This window comes from Somniosus microcephalus, unplaced genomic scaffold (assembly GCF_052327205.1).
Source record: "Somniosus microcephalus isolate GS21.2 unplaced genomic scaffold, FLI_Smic_1.0 unresolved_chr2, whole genome shotgun sequence".
In the NCBI taxonomy this organism is placed as follows: domain Eukaryota; kingdom Metazoa; phylum Chordata; class Chondrichthyes; order Squaliformes; family Somniosidae; genus Somniosus; species Somniosus microcephalus.
In genome coordinates, this window is record NW_028225180.1 from 6,769,747 (window position 1) to 6,794,791 (window position 25,045).

The 25,045-nt window shown below is 50.8% G+C and overlaps 1 protein-coding gene across 2 annotated transcripts in view; it reads right to left on the bottom strand.

Moving 5' to 3' along the window:
• Nucleotides 1-25,045, bottom strand: part of LOC147092060 (uncharacterized) — a 74,035-nt gene that overhangs the window by 44,392 nt on the left and 4,598 nt on the right. Inside the window, exons 1-9 of one of the 2 annotated variants that reach the window (XM_085975799.1) lie at nucleotides 21,585-21,838; nucleotides 20,405-20,555; nucleotides 17,761-17,871; nucleotides 16,469-16,525; nucleotides 14,978-15,133; nucleotides 14,186-14,308; nucleotides 13,220-13,405; nucleotides 2,590-2,700; nucleotides 1,254-1,310 (exon numbers count right to left, since the gene is read on the bottom strand). In XM_085975799.1, coding sequence (XP_085831925.1) covers nucleotides 1,254-1,310; nucleotides 2,590-2,700; nucleotides 13,220-13,405; nucleotides 14,186-14,308; nucleotides 14,978-15,133; nucleotides 16,469-16,525; nucleotides 17,761-17,871; nucleotides 20,405-20,536 — 933 coding nt within the window. In that variant the 5' untranslated portion in view covers nucleotides 20,537-20,555; nucleotides 21,585-21,838. Of the gene's footprint in view, nucleotides 1-1,253; nucleotides 1,311-2,589; nucleotides 2,701-13,219; nucleotides 13,406-14,185; nucleotides 14,309-14,977; nucleotides 15,134-16,468; nucleotides 16,526-17,760; nucleotides 17,872-20,404; nucleotides 20,556-21,584; nucleotides 21,839-25,045 lie in introns of those variants that run through there. The other variant, XM_085975798.1, reaches the window with a different exon arrangement.

Here is a 25,045-nt window from a genome sequence, read left to right on the forward strand (position 1 = left end):
GGGAGGAGGTCAGGAACTTGGGCTGGGGGAGGAGGTCAGGAACTTGGGCTGGGGGAGGAGGTCAGGAACTTGGGCTGGGGGAGGAGGTCAGGAACTTGGGCTGAGGGAGGAGGTCAGGAATTTGGGCTGGGGGAGGAGGTCAGGAACTTGGGCTGGGGGAGGAGGACATGAACTTGGGCTGGGGAGGAGGTCAGGAACTTGGGCTGGGGGAGGAGGACATGAACTTGGGCTGGGGGAGGAGGACATGAACTTGGGCTGGGGGAGGAGGACATGAACTTGGGCTGGGGGAGGAGGTCAGGAACTTGGGCTGGGGGAGGAGGTCAGGAGCTTGGGCTGGGGGAGGAGGTCAGGAACTTGGGCTGGGGGAGGAGGTCAGGAATTTGGGCTGGGGGAGGAGGTCAGGAACTTGGGCTGGGGGAGGAGGTCAGGAACTTGGGCTGGGGGCGGTCAGGAACTTGGGCTGGGGGAGGAGGTCAGGAACTTGGGCTGGGGGAGGAGGTCAGGAACTTGGGCTGGGGGAGGAGGTCAGGAACTTGGGCTGAGGGAGGAGGTCAGGAACTTGGGCTGGGGGGGGAGGAGGTCAGGAACTTGGGCTGGGGGAGGAGGTCAGGAACTTGGGCTGGGGGAGGAGGTCAGGAGCTTGGGCTGGGGGAGGAGGTCAGAAACTCAAGGGGTGGGGGAGGGGGTCAGAAACTCAAGGGGTGGGGGCAGGAACCTGTTTGGGGGCCTGGGAGAAGGTCTTAACCCTTGAGCGTGAGCCCTGTCAGTTCCAAGTGAGCTCTGTGCTGTCTGGAGTCTGCAGTCAGAATGGATTGAATTACACTTTGCAAAGTCACTGAATACAAGGGCAGGTGGGTGTGTCTTATCTTCCAAACGGACCAATCAGCAATCAGGACTTGTCATCATGGAGCCCAATCAGAGCTTTAGTTGTTGCAAATTAACACATCTCTCTTTCCTTCTGTCTCTCTCACTCTTTCTCTCTCTCCCTTTCCTTCTCTCTCTCTCTCTCTCTCTTTCTTTCTCTCCCTCTGTCTCTTCCTTCCTTCCTTTCTCCGGAATGCCCTCGGGGAATTCTCTTCCCCAAGTTCCCTCGGTCTTCCAAACCCCTCCAAAAATAACAACCCTCACCGCCTACCCCGCCTGTCCCCTCCGTCCTCGCCTCCAGCCTCCTGTTCCCGCGCTTGACCCCCCCCACTCTCTTTCTGCGCGCAGAGAACTCCCCCCTCCCCTGCGGTCGCACCAAGCCCCCTTACCATTTTAACCGTGAGCTGTGCCTCCGCTACGATGGCCAGGACTCCGGAGATGATGCACTGCGGACGGGATAACAGAGACAGGTGAGGGACCCGCGCACACCTTCCTTGACCATCAGTGTCATCAACCTCGGCTGGACGTAATCCTGGAGGATCCATCGATTGACCTCCGCCCTCTATCCCCCCGCCCTCCCTACATGACCACTCCCATTGGTCACTCGACATGTCCATCCTCGCGATGGCCCCGCCCCAATGCTCCCCTCCCATTGGACGCTCGAGGGGCTGAATGGCCTCCTCCTGTTCCTGTGTAACAGGCTCGAGGGACTGAATGGGCCTCCCCCTGTTCCTGGTGTAACAGGCTCGAGGGGGCTGAATGACCTCCTCCTGTTCCTGTGTAACAGGCTCGAGGGGGCTGATTGGCCTCCTCCTGTTCTTATCTAACAGGCTCAAGGGGGCTGAATGACCTCCTCCTGTTCCTAATGTAAAAGGCTCAAGGGGGCTGAATGGCCTCCTCCTGTTCCTAATGTAAAAGGCTCAAGGGGGCTGAATGGCCTCCTCCTGTTCCTGATGTAACAGGCTCGAGGAGGCTTAATGACCTCCTCCTGTTCCTGATGTAACAGGCTCGAGGGGGACTGAATGACCTCCTCCTGTTCCTGATGTAACAGGCTCGAGGGGCTGAATGACCTCCTCTTGTTCCTAATGTAATAGGCTTGAGGGGACTGAATGGGCCTCCTCCTGTTCCTGATATAACAGGCTCGAGGGGGCTGAATGGGCCTCCTCCTGTTCCTGTGTAACAGGCTCGAGGGGGCTGAATGGCCTCCTCCTGTTCCTGTGTAACAGGCTCGAGGGGGCTGAATGGGCCTCCTCCTGTTCCTGTGTAACAGGCTCGAGGGGGCTGAATGGGCCTCCTCCTGTTCCTGATATAACAGGCTCGAGGGGGCTGAATGGGCCTCCTCCTGTTCCTGTGTAACAGGCTCGAGGGGGCTGAATGGGCCTCCTCCTGTTCCTGTGTAACAGGCTCGAGGGGGCTGAATGGCCTCCTCCTGTTCCTGATGTAACAGGCTCGAGGGGCTGAATGGCCTTCTCCTGTTCCTGTGTAACAGGCTCATGGGGCTGAATGGCCTAACTCCTGTTCCTGATATAACAGGCTCGAGGGGGACTGAATGGCCTAACTCCTGTTACTTTGATTGGATTCCCCCTGGAATCCCCCCCACCGCCGGGTGTGTAGCAGAATTCGGCCGATCGTAAAAGCAGAAGGCCAGCAGACCCCGCCCACCTCAACAACAGCCAACGGCCATCCACTCCCGTGCTTAAGCGAAGCAAATTTGTTCGGACTCACCAGTGCACCCGCCCACCAGCCGGTTCCGTTCCTGCCCGAGATGGTTGCCTGCGACAGGTACATTGGCGCACTGCAAGCCATGGTGCTCAGTCCCAGGACCAGGAGGATGATCTGGTGGGAGATAGCCAGGACACGGAGGTTAGAGAGAAAGCTAATCTACTGCCCCACGCCCGCCTATCCACACCCTATCCGCAAGATGGTTGGAGCAAGCGTGACCGTGAGGTCTCCCCAGATCCAGGACTAAAGTCTATGCTCGAGGATCCCACTCCAGGTGTCACCAGCGACACTCAACCATGTTACACTTGGAGTACTGTGCACAGTTCTGGTCTCCATATCACACTTGGAGTTACTGTGCACAGTTCTGGTCTCCTTATCACACTGGGAGTTATTGTGCACAGTTCTGGTCTCCATATCACACTTGGAGCTACTGTGCACAGTTCTAGTCTCCATTTCACACTTGGAATACGGTGCACAGTTCTGGTCTCCATATCACACTTGGATTACTGTGCACAGTTCTGGCCTCCATATCACACTTGGAGTTACTGTGCACAGGTCTGGTCATATCGCACTTGGAGTACTGTGCACAGTTCTGGTCTCCATATCACACTTGGAGTACTGTGCACAGTTCTGGTCTCCATATCACACTTGGAGTTACTGTGCACAGGTCTGGTCTCCATATCACACTTGGAGTTACTGTGCACAGTTCTGGTCTCCATATCACACTTGGAGTTACTGTGCACAGTTCTGGTCTCCATATCACACTTGGAGTTACTGTGCACAGGTCTGGTCTCCATATCACACTTGGAGTTACTGTGCACAGTTCTGGTCTCCATATCACACTTGGTGTTACTGTGCACAGTTCTGGTCTCCATATCACACTTGGAGTTACTGTGCACAGTTCTGGTCTCCATATCACACTTGGAGTTACTGTGCACAGTTCTGGTCTCCATATCACACTGGGAGTTACTGTGCAGAGTTCTGGTCTCAATATCACACTGGGAGTTACTGTGCACAGTTCTGGTCTCCATATCACACTGGGAGTTACTGTGCACAGTTCTGGTCTCCATATCACACTTGGAGTTACTGTGCACAGTTCTGGTCTCCATATCACACTGGGAGTTACTGTGCACAGTTCTGGTCTCCATATCACACTGGGAGTTACTGTGCACAGTTCTGGTCTCCATATCACACTGGGAGTTACTGTGCACAGTTCTGGTCTCCATATCACACTTGGAGTGACTGTGCACAGTTCTGGTCTCCATATCACACTTGGAGTACTGTGCACAGTTCTGGTCTCCATATCACACTGGGAGTTACTGTGCAGAGTTCTGGTCTCAATATCACACTGGGAGTTACTGTGCACAGTTCTGGTCTCCATATCACACTTGGAGTTACTGTGCACAGTTCTGGTCTCCATATCACACTTGGAGTTACTGTGCACAGTTCTGGTCTCCATATCACACTTGGAGTTACTGTGCACAGTCCTGGTCTCCATATCACACTTGGAGTTACTGTGCACAGTCCTGGTCTCCATATCACACTGGGAGTTACTGTGCAGAGTTCTGGTCTCCATATCACACTTGGAGTTACTGTGCACAGTCCTGGTCTCCATATCACACTGGGAGTTACTGTGCACAGTTCTGGTCTCCATATTATAAAAAGGATATAGAGGCAAGTGAGAACATGCAAGAAAGATTTACTAGGATGATAACAGAGCTGGGAGGTTATACCTATCAGGAAAGTTTGAACGGTCTGGGGCTCTTTTCTTTGGAAAAGGGAAGACTGGGGGGTGACCTGATAGAGGTCTTTAAAATTATGAAAGGGGTTTGTTAAGTCTGTGTGTTCCAGTTATATTTAAGGTCAATTACTGACACAGACTACAAGAATAACCTTTCAATAGGTCTTTACTATTCGGAGGTTAGGGCTGTACTACCCAGCAAATTACTACACAGCACTTATATACCGGTGTGGTCACCACCGGTATTACCGTATACAGCAGCCAGAGAAAGTAGTACATCTCTTAAGGTGGAACAGGTTTAAGTTCTCTTAAGGTGGAACAAGTTACATACACCACAATCCTCCCTTTTTAGCTTAACAGTTATATCCCCATTTAACATAACATAATAACATATATACATATACAACTTCATGTAGAAACAGTTCAAAGGTTCAGTCTCTCAGGAGGCCTCCTGATTCGAGTTGGATAACGCCTTTCAGGGGTCTCTGATTCTTGTTGCTGAGGTGACTCCTCTAGTTGGTCTCTTATGTCCTGGACATCATCATCAGGTACATTCACTGCCGAGGTAGATGCTTCAGGTTCACTAACCTCTTCCATGGTTGTCTCTGTCGTAACCATGGGTTCGACCCTTGTTCTCGATTCTACCAGTTGGTCAGCATGACGCCGTATTACATTTTTACCAACATCTACCGTGTACATCAGGGGTCCTTGTCTGGCCCGAATTGTTCCGGATTGCCATTTCTCGTTTCCATAGTCCCTGGCCAACACTGGTTGTCCTACCTCAAAACTCCGAGTGGTCTTGTTATTTATATGCTGGAACTGTTTGTTTTCAACTTCCCTCTGCACATTTGGTTTTAACAAGTCCAACCTGGACCGCAACCTCCTGTTATAAAACATCATGGCAGGACTTTGGTTTGTCACTGCATGAGCGGCGTTTCGATATGCCAGTAGAAACTTGTCCACCTTATGTTGTAGTGGAATCTGATCTTCGCTCATGGCCTTTATTGCCTTTTTGAATGTTTGTACAAATCTCTCGGCCAACCCATTTGTAGCCGGATGATATGGGGCAGAGGTATAATGTTTCACCCCATTCTTCTTTAAGAATTTTTGAAATTCTTCTGACACGAACTGTGGTCCGTTGTCGGAACATATTTGTTCTGGCAATCCGTTCCTTGCGAATATCATTCTTAACACCGCAATTGTCTTTTCTGAAGTAGTGGTAGTCATCTTGATCACTTCTGGCCATTTAGAATGTGCGTCCACCGCAATTAGAAACATGGAGTCCATGAATGGTCCAGCAAAGTCAATATGTACGCGTTGCCATGGGGCTGAAGGCCATTCCCATGGATGCAGCGGTGCAATCGGAGGTGCATTTTGCACTTTTTGGCACCCTGAGCAGCTTTTCGTCAACTCCTCTATCTGTTGGTCAATGCCCGGCCACCACACATAAGCCCTAGCAAGACTTTTCATCTTGACTCCCCCCAGATGACCTTCATGCAGTTCCTTTAGAACTCTTTCCCTTAACTTAGGAGGAATAATCACTCTCGTTCCATACATCAATGTTCCTTGACAGACGGACAGCTGGTCTCGTCTTGCCGAGAATGCCGGTAACAGAGAATCACCATGTGCTGGCCATCCCTTCACTGCAACCTCGTAGACTCGGGACAGTGTCGGGTCGTTCCTGGTTTCTCTTTCAATACTTGCATTGGTGACTGGTAAACACTCGATGATGGTCGAGTGAAATAACTCAACAGGGTCAACCTTCGTTGTCTCCTCTTCTTCAGGTAGTGGCAGGCGCGACAGCCCATCAGCATTACCATGCTGCTTTGTACCTTTGAATTCTATCTGATATTGATGTGCCCCTAGGAAAAGGGACCATCTCTGGAGTCTCTGTGCTGTCATCACCGACACACCCTTCTTAGGGTTAAAAATGGATACCAACGGCTGATGGTCTGTCAGAAGCGTAAACTTTTGGCCCTGCAGGTAATGATTAAACTTCTTTACTCCCCACACAAGGCTGAGAGCCTCCCTATCTGGTATCTTATTTGCTCTACAATAAACTTCTATGCGTTCTACATACGTGGTCCAATCTTCGATGTCGCTATCAAAAGTATTAATGTTCCCATGTTTAGGCATCTTTGCAAATTTTTTTTTTTCTTTTCCAAAATGGCGGCTTCCCGCGCTTGGCGGTCTTTCCCGCACTCGTCTTCTTCACCCGCTGGCTGCAATGGCGATTGCTGTGCTGCTGCCGGTCTCACCTCCCCAGTGGTTAACAACTCCCCCGACGCTGCTTCTACTCCACCGCGGTTCCCGTGGGCATTCGCGCTTCCCTGCCGTCGCGCCTCGCAGCCCTTCTTGCAGCCCGGTTATGTGCACCCGCTGCGTTCGAATTCACCGCGGCTCTCGCGCCTTCAGCTGCCCCAGTCGCTGCGCCTTTCGGCCCGAATGCGGCCCGGCCCTTTTCACCGGCCGCGGTCGATTTCACCGCCCTCTTTCCTCCGTCTTCCCTCCCCTTCGCTACAGCCAACGCGGCCGACTTTCGCTGATTGGCTTACCCACCACCGTGGTAGAAGGAAGATAGCTGTCTGCCGCTGATGGGGGCTTCGAGTTCAGAATTTCTCTTCTTCACTCCGGGTCCTCGATGCCTCCCGCGCGACGTGCTGTTCAGCAGGATGATGAGGGTGGATGCCTCTTCTCGACGCCCGTTCTGAGGACGAAGCTGCCGTGGATGTAAACTGCCGCAGGGTAAGATCGGACTCGTCGCCACTGTTAAGTCTGTGTGTTCCAGTTATATTTAAGGTCAATTACTGACACAGACTACAAGAATAGCTTTTCAATAGGTCTTTACTATTCGGAGGTTAGGGCTGTACTACCCAGCAAATTACTACACAGCACTTATATACCGGTGTGGTCACCACCGGTATTACCGTATACAGCAGCCAGAGAAAGTAGTACATCTCTTAAGGTGGAACAGGTTTAAGTTCTCTTAAGGTGGAACAAGTTACATACACCACAGGGTTCGATCGGGTAAACGTAGAGAAGATGTTTCCACTTGTGGGCGAGACCAGTACTAGGGGCCGTCAATATAAGAGAGTCACTAATAAATCCAATAGGGAATTCCGGAGAAACTTCTTCACCCAGAGAGCGGTGAGAATGTGGAACTAGTGTTGAGGTAGAAGATCAGCCATGATCTTATTGAATGGCGGAGCAGGCTCGAGGGGCCGTACAGCCTACTCCTGCTCTTATTTCTTATACGAACATACGAATTAGGAGCAGGAGTCGGCCACTCGGCCCCTCGAGCCTGCTCCGCCATTCAATAAGATCAGGGCTGGTCCGATTACTCCACATTCCCGCCTACCCCCGATAACCTTTCACCCCCTTGCTTACCAGGAATCTCTCTACCTCTGCCTTAAAAATATTCTCAGACTCTGCTTCCACTGCCCTCTGAGGAAGAGAGTCCCAAAGACTCACGACCCTCTGTGAGAAAAATGTCTCCTCATCTCTGTCTTAAATGGGCGACCCCTTATTTTTAAACAGTGACCCCTAGTTCTAGATTCTCCCACAAGAGGAAACATCCTCTCCACATCCACCCTGTCCAGACCCATCAGGGTCTTATATGTTTCAATCAAGTCACCTCTTACTCTTCTAAACTCCAGTAGATACAAGCCTCGCCTGTCCAACCTTTCCTCATAGGACAACCCGCCCATTCCAGGTATTAGTCTAGTAAACCTTCTCTGAACTGCCTCCAACGCATTTACATCCCTCCTTAAATAAGGAGACCAATACTGTACACAGTACTCCAGATGTGGTCTCACCAATGCCCTGGATAACTGAAGCATAACCTCCCTACTTTTGTATTCAATTCCCCTCGCAATAAACAATAACATTCTATTAGCTTTCCTAATTACTTGCTGTACCTGCATAGTGACCTTTTGTGATTCATGCACTCGGACACCCAGATCCCTCTGTTCTTATGTCTAGGATTAGGGGACACAGCCTATAAATTGGAGCCAGGCCTTTCAGGAGTGAAGTTAGGAAACGGTTCCACACACAAAGGGTGGCAGAATGTGGAACCCTCTTCCACAAACAGCAATTGATGGCGGGTCAATTGTTAAATTTAAATCTGAGATTGATAGGTTTTTGTTAACCAAACTGTATTAAGGGATCTGGGGCAAAGACGGGGATGTGGAGTTTGGCCACGGATCAGCCAGGGTCTCATTGAAAGGCGGAACAGGCTCGAGGGGCTGAATGGCCTCCTCCAGTTCCTACGTTCCTTTTCTCTCTGACCATTGACCTTTCACCCCGGGACCTGGTTGGGGAGGTGGGGGGGGGTCAAGTTGGCATTCAGCGACCCCGAGCATTGAAGACAAGAAACATAGAAACCTAGAAGATAGGAGCAGGAGTAGGCCATTCGGCCCCTCGAGCCTGTTCCGCCATTTAATGAGATCATGGCTGATCATCCAAATTCAGTACCCTGTCCCTGCCTTCTCCCCATATCCCTTCATCCCTTTAGCCTTAAGAAATATATCCAACTCCTTCTTGAATATATTTAATGAATTGACCTCAACTGCCTTCTGTGGTAGAGAATTCCACAGGTTCACCACTCTCTGGGTGAAGAAATTCCTCCTCATCTCAGTCCTAAATGGCTTACCCCTTATCCTTAGACTGTGACCCCTGGTTCTGGACTCCCCCGCCATCGGGAACATCCTTCCTGCATCTAGTTTGTCAAGACCTGTTAGAATTTTACAAGTTTCAATGAGATCCCCTCTCATTCTTCTAAACTCCAGCGAGTATAAGTCCAAGCGACCCAATCTCACAGCGCCAGGGACCCGGGTTCGAATCCGACCTCGGGCGACTGTCTGTGTGGAGTTTGCACATTCTCCCCGTGTTTGCGTGGGTTTCCTCCGGGTGCTCCGGTTTCCTCCCACAGTCCAAAGATGTGCAGGTTAGGTTGATTGGCTATGATAAAAATTGACCCTTAGTGTTAGGGGGATTAAATACGTGGGGTTACGGGGATAGGGTGGGATATGTGTTGGTGTAGGGGTTACGGGGATTGGGAGGGACATGTGTCGGTGCAGGCTCGATGGGCCGAAATGGCCTCTATCTGTACTGTGAGGTTTCTGTGAGGTTTCTGTGAATCTCTCCTCATACGTCATTCCTGCCATCCCAGGTATCAGTCTGGTGAATCTTCGCTGCACTCCTTCTGTAATGTATGTACCTTTAAGGGGAGAACTACTTTTTACAGCTGCTGTATCCTGTAGTACCGGCAGTGACCACACCTGTATATAAACCCTGAGTAGTGATCTGTAAAGTTAGTTGCAGTTTGAACCCTCATTCAGTAAACACCTGTTGATCGTTCCCTGCAGTCTGTTGTCTGATTATTGAAGGACACAACATTAAGATACACGGATATAACATTGGCAATGACGCAGATTCAAACCTACCTGCAACTCTGCATCACCTCCCAGGGATTCGCTCCTGGAGAACAGTGGAAGAAGGTCGAGTCCAGAAGCACGGGCGTCGACCACGGGCAACCGCCCAGTCATCCAGCGGAGATTTGAGCATCGCAGGGGAGGCTGTCGAGAGCCAGGCTTGGCTTTCCAGTCACGGTGGTCCAGCGAACCAGGCTGGCAACAGGTACTGCGCGGACCCTTCCCGGACAGCGGCGGCTGGAGCCGACCGAGCGGCACAGAAAAAGGCCGAGCAGTGTCGACGGGGGAGAGAGAGAGGGCAGAGCGCACAGGGCGCAGCCGGTGTTCAGGACCGAGCGGCATCAACGGGGAGAGAGACGAGAGAGAGCAGAGCGCAGTCGGTGTTCAAGGGCTGAGCAGCGTCAACGGGGGAGAGAGGCGCGCAGGAAAATGCGAGGCGCTGCCATTGCCACGAGGACCGCAGAGAGCGGCATTGGCAGCAGCGCAGGAGCAGCGCACGAAACCCACAGGGGGTCGCCATTTGCCACGAGGACCGCCAAGAGCGGCATTGGCAGCAGCGCGGGAGACGCCATTTTAAGCCGCAGCGGGGAAGAAAGGAAAGCGCGGGAGACGCCATTTTAAGCCGCAGCGGGGAAGAAAGGAAAGCGCGGGAGACACCATTTTAAGCCAGTCTAACTACACCCAAAAAATGCTGAAGAGTGGCAGTATCACAGCGTTCGACAATGAAGTCAAAGATTGGCCGACATATGTCGAACGCATAGAAGTATACTGCAAGGCGAATGAAGTGCCAGATGACAAGAAAGCGCTGGTATTGTTGAATTCAATGGGTGCAAAAATGTATGGCTTACCATGAAACCTAGTAACCCCAGAGAAGCCAGTAGAAAAGGATTTTGAAAACATAGTGTCAATCCTACAGGACCACTTAAACCCCACACCGCTGCTGATAGCAGAAAGATTTAAGTTTCACAAAAGGAACCAGCATAAAGATGAAAGTAATGCTGAGTATTTAACGGAACTGCGCAAGCTATCAAAACACTGCCAGTTTGGAATGGGACTAGCAGATACTTTAAGGGACAAGTTACTACCATAAGTTCTTGCCGAATTTGTCTACCGTACTACACCCACTGAACACCCTACTGCAAACGGGGGTACCATGAAAGTGGAGTGACGAATGTAAACGAGCTTTCCAGAAGAGCAAAGCATTGATCACATCAAAAGAGGTGTTGGCTCATTTCAACCCAGCACTACCAATTCGGTTGGCGTGTGATGCATCACCCTATGGCATTGGAGCGGTGCTGTCGCACAAATTACCGGACGGCTCGGAGAGGCCAGTAGCCTTTGCATCTCGGTCACTAACCTCAGCCGAGCGTAACTACGCCCAGATTGATAGGGAGGCCCTCAGCCTAGTGTGGGGAGTGAAAAAGTTCAATCACTATCTGCACGGGCAGAAGTTCACCTTGCTGACTGACCACCAACCACTTGTCTCCATCTTTAATCCAAAGAAGGGCGTTCCGGTGATGACTGCGCAATGGCTACAAAGATGGTCCCTTTTTCTAGGGGCGCACCAATATGAAATCGAGTATAAGGGCACAAAACAGCATGGAAACGCTGATGGGCTATCACGCCTGCCACTGCCTACTGCGGAGGAAGCACCAGCAGTGGATGCTGTCGAAATATTTCATTCGACTATAATTGAATGCTTGCCAGTAACTAACGCTGGTATAGAGAAGGAGACCCGAAATGACCCGACACTGTCTCGGGTATATGATTTGATGGTGAAGGGATGGCCAGCACATGGCGACTCACTGTTGCCAGCATTCTTATCCAGAAGAGAACAGCTGTCAGTATGCCAGGGGACCTTGATGTGTGGATCCCGAGTGGTAACTCCATCCAAGTTAAGGGAGAGAGTGCTCAATGAGCTTCATGAAGGTCATCTGGGAGGGGTGAAAATGAAAAGCCTTGCTAGGGCTTATGTGTGGTGGCCAGGGATCGATCAGCAAATCGAGGACCTGACAAAGAGCTGCTCAGGATGCCAGAAGGTCCAAAATGCACCACCACATGCCCCTCTACACCCATGGGAGTGGCCCTCATCTCCATGGCAATGGGTGCATATTGATTTTGCTGGTCCATTCATGGACTCAATGTTTTTAATAGCCGTGGATGCGCACTCGAAATGGCCTGAGGTGATCAAAATGTCCTCCACCACCACGGAGAAAACTATTGCAGTCCTACGGACCATTTTTGCCAGGAACGGCTTGCCAGAGCAGATTTGCTCTGATAACGGACCACAGTTTGTGTCCGACGAGTTTCGAAGATTTATGAAAAGGAATGGGGTAAGGCATTACACATCCGCCCCGTATCATCCAGCCACAAATGGATTGGCTGAGAGGTTCGTACAAACCTTTAAAAAAGCAATAAAGGCCATGTGCGATGACGACATTCCACTGCAGCATAAGGTGGACAATTTCCTGTTAGCCTACAGAAATGCGACATATGCAGTCACCAACCAGGCCCCGGCCATGATGTTCTTTAACCGAAGGTTGAGATCTCGTCTGGATTTGCTCAGACCAAATGTACGAAGAGATGTTGAGAGTAAGCAATTCCAGCACATCAATGAGAAGCCGACAAGGAGCTTCAATGTAGGGCAACCAGTCTTGGCCCGCGACTACCGAACAGAGAAATGGCAACCAGGAACGACATGCACACGGCAGGGGCCACTAATGTACGCAGTGGATGTTGGGGAGAACATTGTGAGACGCCATGCTGACCAGATCCTAGAGTCACAGGAACGAGTCAACCCCATGTCTCGGCCATACGTACCTGGTGAGGAACCCGACGTACAGGTCGCATCTACCTCAGAAACAATAGCATTGGAAGCTGATGAATCAACTGACGACAGGGTGTTAGAATCGCCTCCGCACCAAGAGCGAGACACTCGGGAAGGTATTATCCAGAAAGAATCAGGAAGCCTCCCCAAAGACTGAATTTATAAATAGACTATTTTCAGTTAATGTTGCATGTTAAAAGTGTTAATTGTAATTAGTTTGATATTTAATTGTTAAATGAGTGTTATGGTACTGTTAATCTAAAAGGGGAGGAATTGTAATGTATGTACCTTTAAGGGGAGAACTACTTTTTACAGCTCCTGTATCCTGTAGTACCGGTAGTGACCACACCTGTATATAAACCCTGAGTAGTGATCTGTACAGTCAGTTGCAGTTTGAACCCTCATTCAGTAAACACCTGTTGATCGTTCCCTGCAGTCTTTGTCTGATTATTGAAGGACACAACATTAAGATACACGGATATAACACCTTCCATGGCAAGAACATCCTTCCTCAGATAAGGCGACCAAAACTGCACACAATACTCCAGGTGTGGTCTCAACAAGAGACCCGAGCCCTGGACCAGCGACCTAATAATTCACCCGACGGAAACACTGCTGCTGGGAGAAACTCACCCCCAATATCTTTGGCTCCCCTTCCAGAAACTTCTGTACCAGCAGCGACCTCTTGCCGGATCCAGCAGGTTGGGACCGCCTCTGATCCCACGGTCCAGGAGCTGGGATTCGCTGGGAGTCTTCCGTAGGAATGTTGCCCTGTTCCACGGATATAAGGGCATCCCCTTCGGGATCGGAGGTTGTGGGCTGCTCACGGGGAAGTCACCGAGATTAAAATAAACCATTGCATGAAGCCACAGGCCTGTTCCAAACAACAACTTTATCTCGCCCACTCTGACTCCCTCTCTCTCTCTCTCCCTCTCTCAGTCTCTTCCCTCTCTCCCTCTCTCTCTCTCCCTCTCTCAGTCTCTTCCCTCTCTCTGTGTCAATCCCTCTATCTCTCTCCCTGTCCCTCTCAGTTCTTTCCCTCTCTCTCTCTCTCTCTCTCTCTCTCTCCCTGTCACTTCCGTCACTCCCTCGCTCTCTCTCTGTCTCTCTCTTTGTCTCTGTCTGTCTCTCTGTCTCTCTCCCTCTGCCTCTGTCTCTCGGTCTCTCTCTCTATCTCTCTGTTTCTGTTTTTCTCGCTCTGTCCCTCTCTCTCAGTCTCTTCCCTCTCTCCCTCTCTCTCCCTCTGTCTATCTCTCTCTCTCTCACTCAGTCTGTTTCCTCTCTCTCTCTCTCTCTCTCCCTCTCAGTCTCTTCCCTCTCTCCCTCTCTCTCTCTCTGTCTCTCTCTTTGTCTCTCTCTGTCTCTCTCTTTGTCTCTCTCTGTCTCTCTCTCTCTCTGCCTCTGTCTCTTGGTCTCTCTCTCTCTTTCTCTCTATCTCTCTGTTTCTGTTTTTCTCACTCTGTCCCTCTCTCTCTGTCTCTTCTCTCTCTCTCTCTCTCTCTCTCTGTCTCTCTCCCTCTCTCTCTCAGTCTCTTCCCTCTCTCTCTCTCTCGTTCCATGTGAATTGGACACATTACGATGGGACAGAATCGGACGTACCGTGTCAATGTTCAGTCTCCAGAAACGCAGGGCCTGGTGGCAGTGAATGGACAGTACAACACTGACCAACATTCCACACACCGTGAGCAGGAACAGCACCGAGATACAACCAAAGAGCATCTTCTGTAAAATAGGATAAGAGCAAAGAGATGACCAGTAATAGATAGAACGAAAGATAGAAAGAAATAAAGAATGATAGAAAGGATAGAAAGATAGAAAGAAAAAAAGGAGGAAAAATACAAAAGAAGGAAAGAAAGATAGATAGAAAGAAAGATAGAAAGAAGGATAGAAAGATAGAAAGAAAGATAGAAAGAAGGATAGAAAGAAAGATAGAAAGAAGGATAGAAAGATAGAAAGAAGGATAGAAAGAAAGATAGAAAGAATAGAACGATAGAAAGAAGGATAGAAAGAAAGATAGAAAGTAAGATAGAGAAAAAGAAAGAAAATTAGAAAGAAAAAAGAAAGATAGAAAGAAAGAAGCAAAGAAAGAAAGATAAGAAAGGTAGGAAGGGGCCGAGCTGTGCTGTCATGACTTACCCTTCAATTAATTTAAATTAAATTAAATCAAACCAATACCATATAGAAAGATAGAAAGAAAGAACGATAAAAAGATAGAAAGATAGAAGGATAGAAAGAAAGAATGATAGATAGAAAGAAAGATAGAAGATAGAAAGATAGAAAGAAAGAACGAACAAAGGAAAGGGAAACATAAACAACATGAAGAAGTCGGCCAGATCTCGTATTGTTTTGCTTGGAATGTAAGCGTGGATATAGTCGAAGCGATCAGCTTACGTATGTGGCTGCGTTGAGGTAACAGGATCGTCCGCGGTGGGTCCTGTGGCAGTGATACAACATGGGGTCAATACTGCTCACATCCACCAGGAAAACCAACAGCCCCACCCCTCCGGCCACAGCTCCCATGACAGTCAGGGCAAAGCATGCCACAATCTGTGGAGAGAGAGGAGACAAAGAGTGAGAGGAGACGACGGGGTGGGTGGTGGGGGGTGCAGGAGAGGGGAAAGCAGGAGGGTAGAGAGGGGAGAGAGGGAGGAGAAAGAAGGAGTAGAGAGAAAGGGCAAGGGGAGGAGAGAGGGAAGGAGATAGAGACGGGCCAAATGGCCTCCTTCTGCGCTGTAAGATTCTATGAACCTTACCCAAAGACTCTGTTTTTATTCATTCGCAGGATGTGGATTTATTGCCCATCCCTAATCGCCCTCGACAACTGAGTGTCTCGCTGGGCCATTTCAGAGGGCAGCGAAGTGTCAACCACATTGCTGTGGGTCTGGAGTCACACATAGGCCAGACCGGGTAAGGACGGCAGATTTCCTTCCCTAAAGGACATTAGTGAACTAGTTGGGCCTTTATAACAATCTGGTAGTTTCATGGTCACCATGACTGATACTAGCTTTTTATTCCAGGTTAATTAACTGAATTTAAATTCCCCAGGTACCGTGGTGGGATGTGAACTCCATTTTGGCAGGAAAAATAAAAAAGAAGCATATTATCTAAATGGTGAGAGATTGCAGAGCTCTGAGATGCAGAGGGATCTGGGTGTCCTAGTGCATGAATCGCAAAAGGTTACTATGCAGGTACAGCAAGTAATTCGTAAATAACAACAGTAAATGCTGGAAATACTCAGCGGGCCAGGCAGCATCCGTGAAGAGAGAAACAGAGTTAACGTTTTAATTCGGAAAGCTGATAGAATGTTAGCGTTTATTGTGAGGGGAATAGAAACATAGAAGATAGGAGCAGGAGTAGGCCATTCGGCCCCTCGAGCCTGCTCCGCCATTTAATGCGATCATGGCCGATCATCCAAATTCAGTACCCTGTCCCTGCCTTCTCCCCATACCCCTTGATCCCTTTAGCCTTAAGAAATATATCCAACTCCTTCTTGAATATATTTAATGAATTGGCCTCTACTGCCTTCTGTGGTAGAGAATTCCACAGGTTCACCACTCTCTGGGTGAAGAAATTCCTCCTCATCTCAGTCCTAAATGGCTTATCCCTTATCCTTAGACTGTGACCCCTGGTTCTGGACTCCCCGACCATCGGGAACATCCTTCCTGCATCTAGTCTGTCCAGTCCTGTTAGAATTTTATAAGTTTCAATAAGTTTGAATACAAAGGTAGGGAGGTTATGCTTCAGTTGTACAGGGCATTGGTGATTCGTATGTTCGTTGTACTGATCATTAGTTCACAAGCTCTGGATTACTAGTCCAGTAACATAAGGACTATGCTAACGTACCTACCAGTAATTAATCTCTTATTTACTTTCTGTACTCACAAGACCTTTCTGTGGATTCCTTTCACTTGCGATCGCCAGGCAGCCTGAAACAAGAAACTTGCAGAGAGAAGAGACCATAAACAAACCATTCCCAACAAGACAGAGTCGAACCACCTCCCGCTGGACATTCAATCACCCAATTCCCCCACCATCAACATCCTGGGGGTCACCATTGACCAGAAACTTAACTGGACCAGGCACTGTGGCAACAAGAGCAGGTCAGAGGCTGGGTATTCTGCGGCGAGTGTCTCACCTCCTGACTCCCCAAAGCCTTTCCACCATCTACAAGGCACAAGTCAGGAGTGTGATGGAATACTCTCCACTTGCCTGGATGAGTGCAGCTCCAACAACACTCAAGAAGCTCGGCACCATCCAGGACAAAGCAGCCCGCTTGATTGGCACCTCATCCACCACCTTAAACATTCACTCCCTCCACCACCGGCGCACCGTGGCTGCAGTGTGTACCATCTACAAGATGCACTGCAGTAACTCGCCAAGGCTTCTTCGGCAGCACCTCCCAAACCCGCTACCTCTTCCACCTAGAAGGACAAGGGCAGTAGGCACATGGGAACACCACCACCTCCAAGTTCCCCTCCAAGTCACACACCATCCTGACTTGGAAATATATCGGACATTTCTTCATTGTAGTTGGGTCAAAATTTCATCCGTAACAAAGCCCATCCAACAGTGCAGCGCTGCCTCAGTACTGCCCCTCCGACAGTGCAGCACTCCCTCAGTACTGCCCCTCCGACAGTGCAGCACTCCCTCAGTACTGTCCCTCCGACGGTGCAACGCTCCCTCACTACTGCCCCTCCCACAGTGCAGCGCTCCCTCAGTACTGCCCCTCCGACAGTGCAGCGCTCCCTCAGTACTGCCCCTCTGACAGTGCAGCGCTCCCTCAGTACTGCCCCTCCGACAGTGCAGTGCTCCCTCAGTACTGCCCCTCCGACAGTGCAGCGCTCCCTCAGTACTGCCCCTCCGACAGTGCAGCTCTCCCTCAGTACTGCCCCTCCGACAGTGCAGCTCTCCCTCAGTACTGCCCCTCCGACAGTGTGGCGCTCCCCCAGTACTGGGTACCCGTGGCAGTGTCGGCCTGCGATTATGGGCTCGAGTCTCTGTACTGTGGGGCACTTGCACTCTCGACCATCTGACTCAGAGAGGGTCGGGCGGAGAGCGAGACTGACTGGGAACTCTAGTAACCGTGGAAACGCGAAGAATAGGCAGGGTACGAAAGTAGCCCTCTCGCACCGACAGAAGGTCCTGAATCTCAGGCAGCTGCAGGGCAAACTCACCAGCACAGCGATGTAAAATGGGATCCCGCCTTGCAGGACGTCCAGCGACAATGTCAGGAAGGGTGGGACAGCCATCCCGCTCTGGATTACTGCCAACAGCACCAAGGTGACCTGGATTTGAAAAGTGCGAAACGGTCGAGGTTTTAGCCAATGGGAATTGGGGAGGATACAGAGCACAATGGGAACTGTTCATGGTTACCAGGGGCTTGGGGCACAGAGAGTGCAGCGCTCCCTCAGTACTGCCCCTCCGACAGTGCAGCGCTCCCTCAGTACTGCCCCTCCGACAGTGCAGTGCTCCCTCAGTACTGCCCCACCGACAGTGCAGCGCTCCCTCAGTACTGCCCCTCCGACAGTGCAGCGCTCCCTCAGTACTGCCCCTCCGACAGTGCAGCGCTCCCTCAGTACTGCCCCACCGACAGTGCAGCGCTCCCTCAATACTGCCCCTCCGACAGTGCAGCGCTCCCTCAGTACTGCCCCTCCGACAGTGCAGCGCTCCCTCAGTACTGCCCCTCCGACAGTGCAGCGCTCCCTCAGTACTGCCCCTCCGACAGTGCAGCGCTCCCTCAGTACTGCCCCTCCGACAGTGCAGCGCTCCCTCAGTACTGCCCCTCCGACAGTGCAGCGCTCCCTCAGTACTACCCCACCGACAGTGCAGCGCTCCCTCAGTACTGCCCCTCCGACAGTGCAGCACTCCCTCAGTACTGTCCCTCCGACAGTGCAGTGCTCCCTCAGTACTGCCCCTCCGACAGTGCAGCGCTCCCTCAATACTGCCCCTCCGACAGTGCAGCACTCCCTCAGTACTGTCCCTCCGACAGTGCAGTGCTCCCTCAGTACTGCCCCTCCGACAGTGCAGCGCTCCCTCAATACTGCCCCTCCGACAGTGCGGCGCTCCCTCAGTACTGCCCTCCGACAGTGCAGCGCTCCCTCAATACTGCCCCTCCGACAGTGCAGCGCTCCCTCAGTACTGCCCTCCGACAGTGCAGCGACTCAGTACTGGCACCGGGGGATGTCGGCCTAGATTTTGTGCTCAAGTCTCTGGAGTGGGGGCTTGAACCCACGACCTTCTGACTCAGAGGCAAGAGAGAGAGAGAGAGAGAGAGAGAGTGTGCTCCCCATGGAGCCCCGGTCGACACATATACTAATGTAAGAAGTCACACAACACCAGGTTATAGTCCAACAGTTTTATTTGTAATCACAAGCTTTCGGAGCGCTGCTCCTTCATCAGGTGAAGTGGAGAGATGCCTATAAACACAGATTATATCATCAGAGAATAATGCCAGATGCTTACAGGTAATCTTTCTAACTGCCATTTATCACACCTCAGCAGAGAGATAATCACAGCAATCAAAGGTGTGAATGGTGTCCAAACAGGTCAGCCAGGAAAACATTACATCAAAGAACAATGAGGTGGGGTCACAAGGGGTCAAATGTTGCAGATGCTGGGGTCTGTATGAAAAACAAAAATCAGACAAAAAACATTTTCTTTGCTGAAATCACAGCAGGTCCGGCCGTATCTGTGTAGAGAGATCAAGCCAACGACGACTCAAGTCTGGATGACCTTATGTCAGGTGGGGTTACATGAAGCGTGACATGAAACCAAGATCCCGGTTGAGGCCGTCCTCATGAGTGTGGAACTTGGCTATCAGTTTCTGCTCTACGATTTTGCGTTGTCGTGTGTCTCGAAGGCCGCCTTGGAGAATGCTTACCCGAAGATCGGAGGCTGAATGTCCTTGACTGCTGAAGTGTTCCCCGACTGGGAGGGAACACTCCTGCCTGGCAATTGTTGCGCGGTGTACGTTCATCCGTTGTCGCAGTGTCTGCATGGTCTCGCCGATGTACCATGCTCCGGGGCATCCTTTCCTGCAACGTATGAGGTAGACAACGTTGGCCAAGTCACAGGAGTATGTACCATGTACCTGGTGGGTGGTGTCCTCACGTGTGATGATGGTATCTGTGTTGATGATCTGGCATGTCTTGCAGAGGTTGCCGTGGCAGGGTTGTGTGGTGTCGTGGTCGCTGTTCTCCTGAAAGCTGGGTAATTTGCTGCGAACGATGGTCTGTTTGAGGTTAGGCGGCTGTTTGAAGGCGAGTAGTGGAGGTGTGGGGATGGCCTTTTTTTGTCTGTTTTTTGTTTTTCATACAGACCCCAGCATCTGCAACATGTTACCCCTTGTGACCCCACCTCATTGTTCTTTGATGTAATGTTTTCCAGACTGACCTATTTGGGCACCATTCACACCTTTGATTGCTGTGATTATCTCTCTGCTGAGGTGTGATAAATGGCAGTTAGAAAGATTACCTGTAATCATCTGACATTATTCTCTGACTATATAATCTGTGTCTTTATGCATCTCTCCACTTCACCTGACGAAGGAGCAGCGCTCCGAAAGCTTGTGATTTCAAATAAAACTGTTGGACTATAACCTGGTGTTGTGTGACTTCTTACATTTGTCCACCCCAGTCCAACTCCGGCATCTCCACACCATGGACACATATACTGGTTGAGTTAGATGAAGAGGGGGCGGGGGAAGGCTCGTCTGGTGCATAACCAACAGCAGGGACCAGTTGATCCACAAGGCCTGTTTGTGGGCTTTGTAATACTTTGTCAAGTGCCTAGTAAAATGCAGGAGACTCTCTGTCTTACTCCCAGTACTTTCGGTTCCCTGTTCATGAACTGCTGCAGAGGGTCAGGGATCTTGCTGTTCACCACAGTCATAGCACTCGGTGCTCGGGTCGGATCGGGGGTCTCGGTGCCTCCTGTGGGGGTCCCCGGCATTGTGTAGAAACCTTCTCACCTGAAATAAATCAGTCAGGAGAATGTTTAGTGCAAATAGGCCAGCACCAAAAACAAATGGCCTCTTCTGTGTCAGTTGAACACACTCACTCACACGCACACTCTCACTCACACACTCGCAAACACACATACTCGCTATTGCACACTCAGTCACACTCACACTCACTAACACACTCACAAACACACATTCACACACACAAAATCACACACACTCACACACACTCACACACACACACATTCACACACACAAAGTCACACACACTCACACACATGCTCATACTCACACACATGCTCACACACACTCACACACACGTACTCACACACACACACACGGACACACGCTCACTTACACGTACTCACACACTCACTCACACACTCACACTCACACACGCTCACACACACACTTACACACACGCTCACACACACACACTCACACACACACGCACTCACACTCACACACACACGCTCACACACGCGCACACACACACACACACACACACACACACGCTCACACACACACACACACACTCACACACGCGCACACACTCACACTCATGCTCACACACACACTCACGCTCACACACACACACGCTCACACACACGCACACACACGCACACACACGCACACACACACGCTCACACTCACACACACACGGACACACGCTCACTTACACGTACTCACACACACACGGACACACACTCATTCACACACACACTCACACTCACACACACACACTTACACTCACACACACATATGCTCACACACACACACTCACGCTCACACACACACGCGCACACACACACGCTCACACACACACACACACACTCTCACACTCACACTCACACACTCACTCTCACACACTCACTCTCACGCTCACACGCACACACTCACACACACACTCACACGCTCACACACACACTCACACGCACACACACTCTCACACATGCTCACACTCACACACACACACACACACACGCTCACACGCACACACACTCTCACACACGCACTCACTCACACACACACACTCACACGCAGAGGCTGTAATCCAGCAGACTAAAAGCCGCTCTCTGCCCTCAACCCCATCAATCCGGGCTGCCAGCTGGAGACTCCCTGGGCTGCCGACAGTCAAGAAACTTTCGTCGGCTTATTGTGCGCTTGCTGCCAATGTCCGGCCACTTACCAAAACTTTTTATTGCAGTAGAACAACAGCAGCAAGCAATACAAAAAAGCTCCAATCTGCGAGGCGAGCTGTTACCTCAGGGGTATCCCCATGGTCCTAACGCCCACCGCGTTCGAGTTTCCAAACAGCTCATATCTGCATGTACATAGATCGTTAAAGTGTATTGGACAGGAACAGAAAATGACCAAACAGGCTAATGGGAGGCTGGTCTTTATATCTAGTGGACAAGAATATAAGGTGGTAGAAGTTATGCTACAGCTATACAACACCCTGGTTAGATCACACCTGGAGTACTGTGAGCAGCAGTGATACCCGCCCTGCTGTATGCCTCAGAGACATGGACCATGTACAGCAGGCACCTCAAAGCACTGGAGAGGTACCACCAATGCTGCCTCCGCAAGATCCTGCAAATCTATTGGCAGGATAGGCGCACCAACGTCAGTGTTCTTGCTCAGGCCAACATCCCCAGCATCGAAGCTTTGACCACGCTCGATCAGCTCCGATGGACGGGTCACATCGTCCGCATGCCCGATACGAGACTCCTAAAAAAAGCGCTCTACTCGGAGCTCCGACACGGCAAGAAAGTCCCAGGTGGGCAGAGGAAACACTTCAAGGACACCCTCAAAGCCTCCTTGAAAAAGTGTAACATCCCCACCGACGCCTGGGAATCCCTGGCCCAAGACCGCACAAAGTGGAGGAGAAGCATCCGGGAAGGCGCCGAACACCTCGAGTCTCTTCGCCGGGAGCAAGCGGAAGCCAAGCGCAGGCAGCGCAAGGAGCGCACGTCAACCCAAGCACCCTACCCACCCGCCCCTTCAACCACCGTCTGCCCCACCTGTGACAGAGACTGTCGGTCCCGCATTGGACTCATCAGTCACCTGAGAACTCATTTTTAGTGTGGAAGCAAGTCATCCTCGGTTCCGAGGGACTGCTTAAGAAGAAGAAGCACTGTGAGCAGTTCTGGGCACCACACCTTAGGAAGGATCTATTGACCTTGGAGGGAGGGCAGCGTAGATTTACCAGAATGATACCCGGACTCCAAGGGTTAAGTTACGAGGAGAGATTACACCAACTAGGGTTGTACTCCCTGGAATTTAGAAGGTTAAGGGGTGAGTTGATGGAAGTTTGCAAGATATTAAGGGGAACTGATGGGCTGGGTAGAGAGAGAAACTATTTCCGCTGGTTGGGGAGTCTCGGACTAGGGGACATAGTCTAAAAATTAGAGCCAGGCCTTTCAGGAGTGAAGTTAGGAAACACTTCACACACAAAGGGAGGTAGAAGTTTGGAACTCTCGTCCGCAAACAGCAATTGATGCTGGGTCAGTTTTAAATCTGAGATTGGTAGTTTTTTGTTAACCAAAGTTATTAAGGGATATGGGGCAAAGGCGGGTATATGGAGTTAGGTCACAGATCAGCCATGATCTCATTGAATGGCGGAACAGGCTCGAGGGGCTGAAAGGCCTCCTCCGTGTTCCTGTGCTCCCACCCGCAGTATTTGGAACGAGAGGTAATGTCCAAAAATCTATCGCTCTCAGCCTTGGATATACTCAACGACTGAGCCTCCACAGCCCTCTGGGGTAGAGAATTCCAAAGATTTCCCACCCTCTGTGTGAAGAAATTTCTCCGCTCAGTCCAAAATGGCCGACCACTTATCCTGAGACCCTGACCCCTGGTTCTAGATTCTCAAGTTCACAATCAAGAAAGTTTCATGCACTGACCAAGAAAATCTGTCTCGTTGCAGCTAACTAAATCCAGTTTTGAATTCACATACAAAAGCAAAACACTGCGGATGCTGAAAAATCTGAAATGAAAACAGCAAATGCAGGAAATTCTCAGCAGGTCAGGCAGCACCTGTGGAGCGAGAAACAGAGTCAACGGTTCAGGTCGATGACCCTTCGTCAGAACTGGAAAACGTTTGAGATGTGACAGGTTTTTAAACAAGTGTAGGGGCAGGGAGAGGGGGAGGAAAGAACAGAAGCGGAGGTCTGTGATAGGATGGAGGGCAGGAGAGATTAAATGACAAAAGGGATGATGGTGCCAGGCAAAAGGAGATGGTAATGGGACAAGTAAAGAAACACACCCTGATTGGACCCCGAACGATCAGTCCTCAGCAAAGGCCTGAGCTTCATCCCCTTATGCCCCCATCTCAATGAATTTCGAGCTCGGTACGACGCTGAGCTCCTTTTCTATCGCCTTCGTCTCCCTGCCCACTTCTCTGGCCAGGAGTCTTCCCCCCGCACAGCTGACCCTTTCTCCCGCTTTCAGAATTCCCGTTCTACCTGGACCCCTCCCCCTGGCCTCTTACCCTCTCTAGATCTCTTCATTGCTAACTGCCGACGTGACATCAGCCGTCTCCATTTCTCTGCTCCCCTCACTCACTCCAACCTACCTCCCTCTGAATTTGCAGCACTCCACTCTCTCAGATCTAACCCCGACATTGTCATTAAACCTGCTGACAAGGCTGGTGCTGTTGTTGTTTGGTGAACTGATCTCTACCTTGCGGAGGCTGAACGCCAACTCTCTGACACCTCCTCCTACCTCTGCCTGGATCATGACCTCACTACCGAACATCAAACCATTGTTTCCAAGACTGTCACTGACCTCATCTCCTCTGGAGATCTTCCCTCCATGGCCGCCAACCTCATAGTTCCCCAACCCCGCACAGCCCGCTTCTACCTCCTTCCCAAGATCCACAAACAGGACTGCCCTGGTAGACCCATCGTTTCAGCCTGTTCTTGCCCCACGGAACTTATCTCTTCCTATCTAGACTCTATTTTTTCTCCCCTTGTCCAGTCTCTTCCCACCTACATCCGCGGCTCTTCCGACGCCCTCCGCCACTTTAACAGTTTCCCGGCCCCAACCGTCTCCTTTTCACCATGGACGTACAATCCCTCTACACCTCCATCCCCCACCAGGGTGGCCTGAGGGCGCTCCGCTTCTTCCTTGAACAGAGGCCCGACCAGTCCCCATCCACCACCACCCTCCTCCGCCTGGCTGAACTTGTTCTCACATTGGACAACTTCTCCTTTGACTCCACTCACTTCCTCCAATTAGAAGCTGTTGCTCTGGGAACCCGTATGGGTCCGAGCTATGCCTGTCTTTTCATAGAATCGTAGAAATTTATGGCATAGAAGGAGGCCATTCGGCCCATCGTGTCCGTGCCGGCCGACAAAGAGCTCTCCGGCCTAATCCCACTTTCCAGCTCTTGGTCCGTAGCCCTGTAGGTTTCGGCACTTCAAGTGCACATCCAAGTACTTAAATGTGATGAGGGTTTCTGCCTCCACCACCCTTTCAGGCAGTGAGTTCCAGAC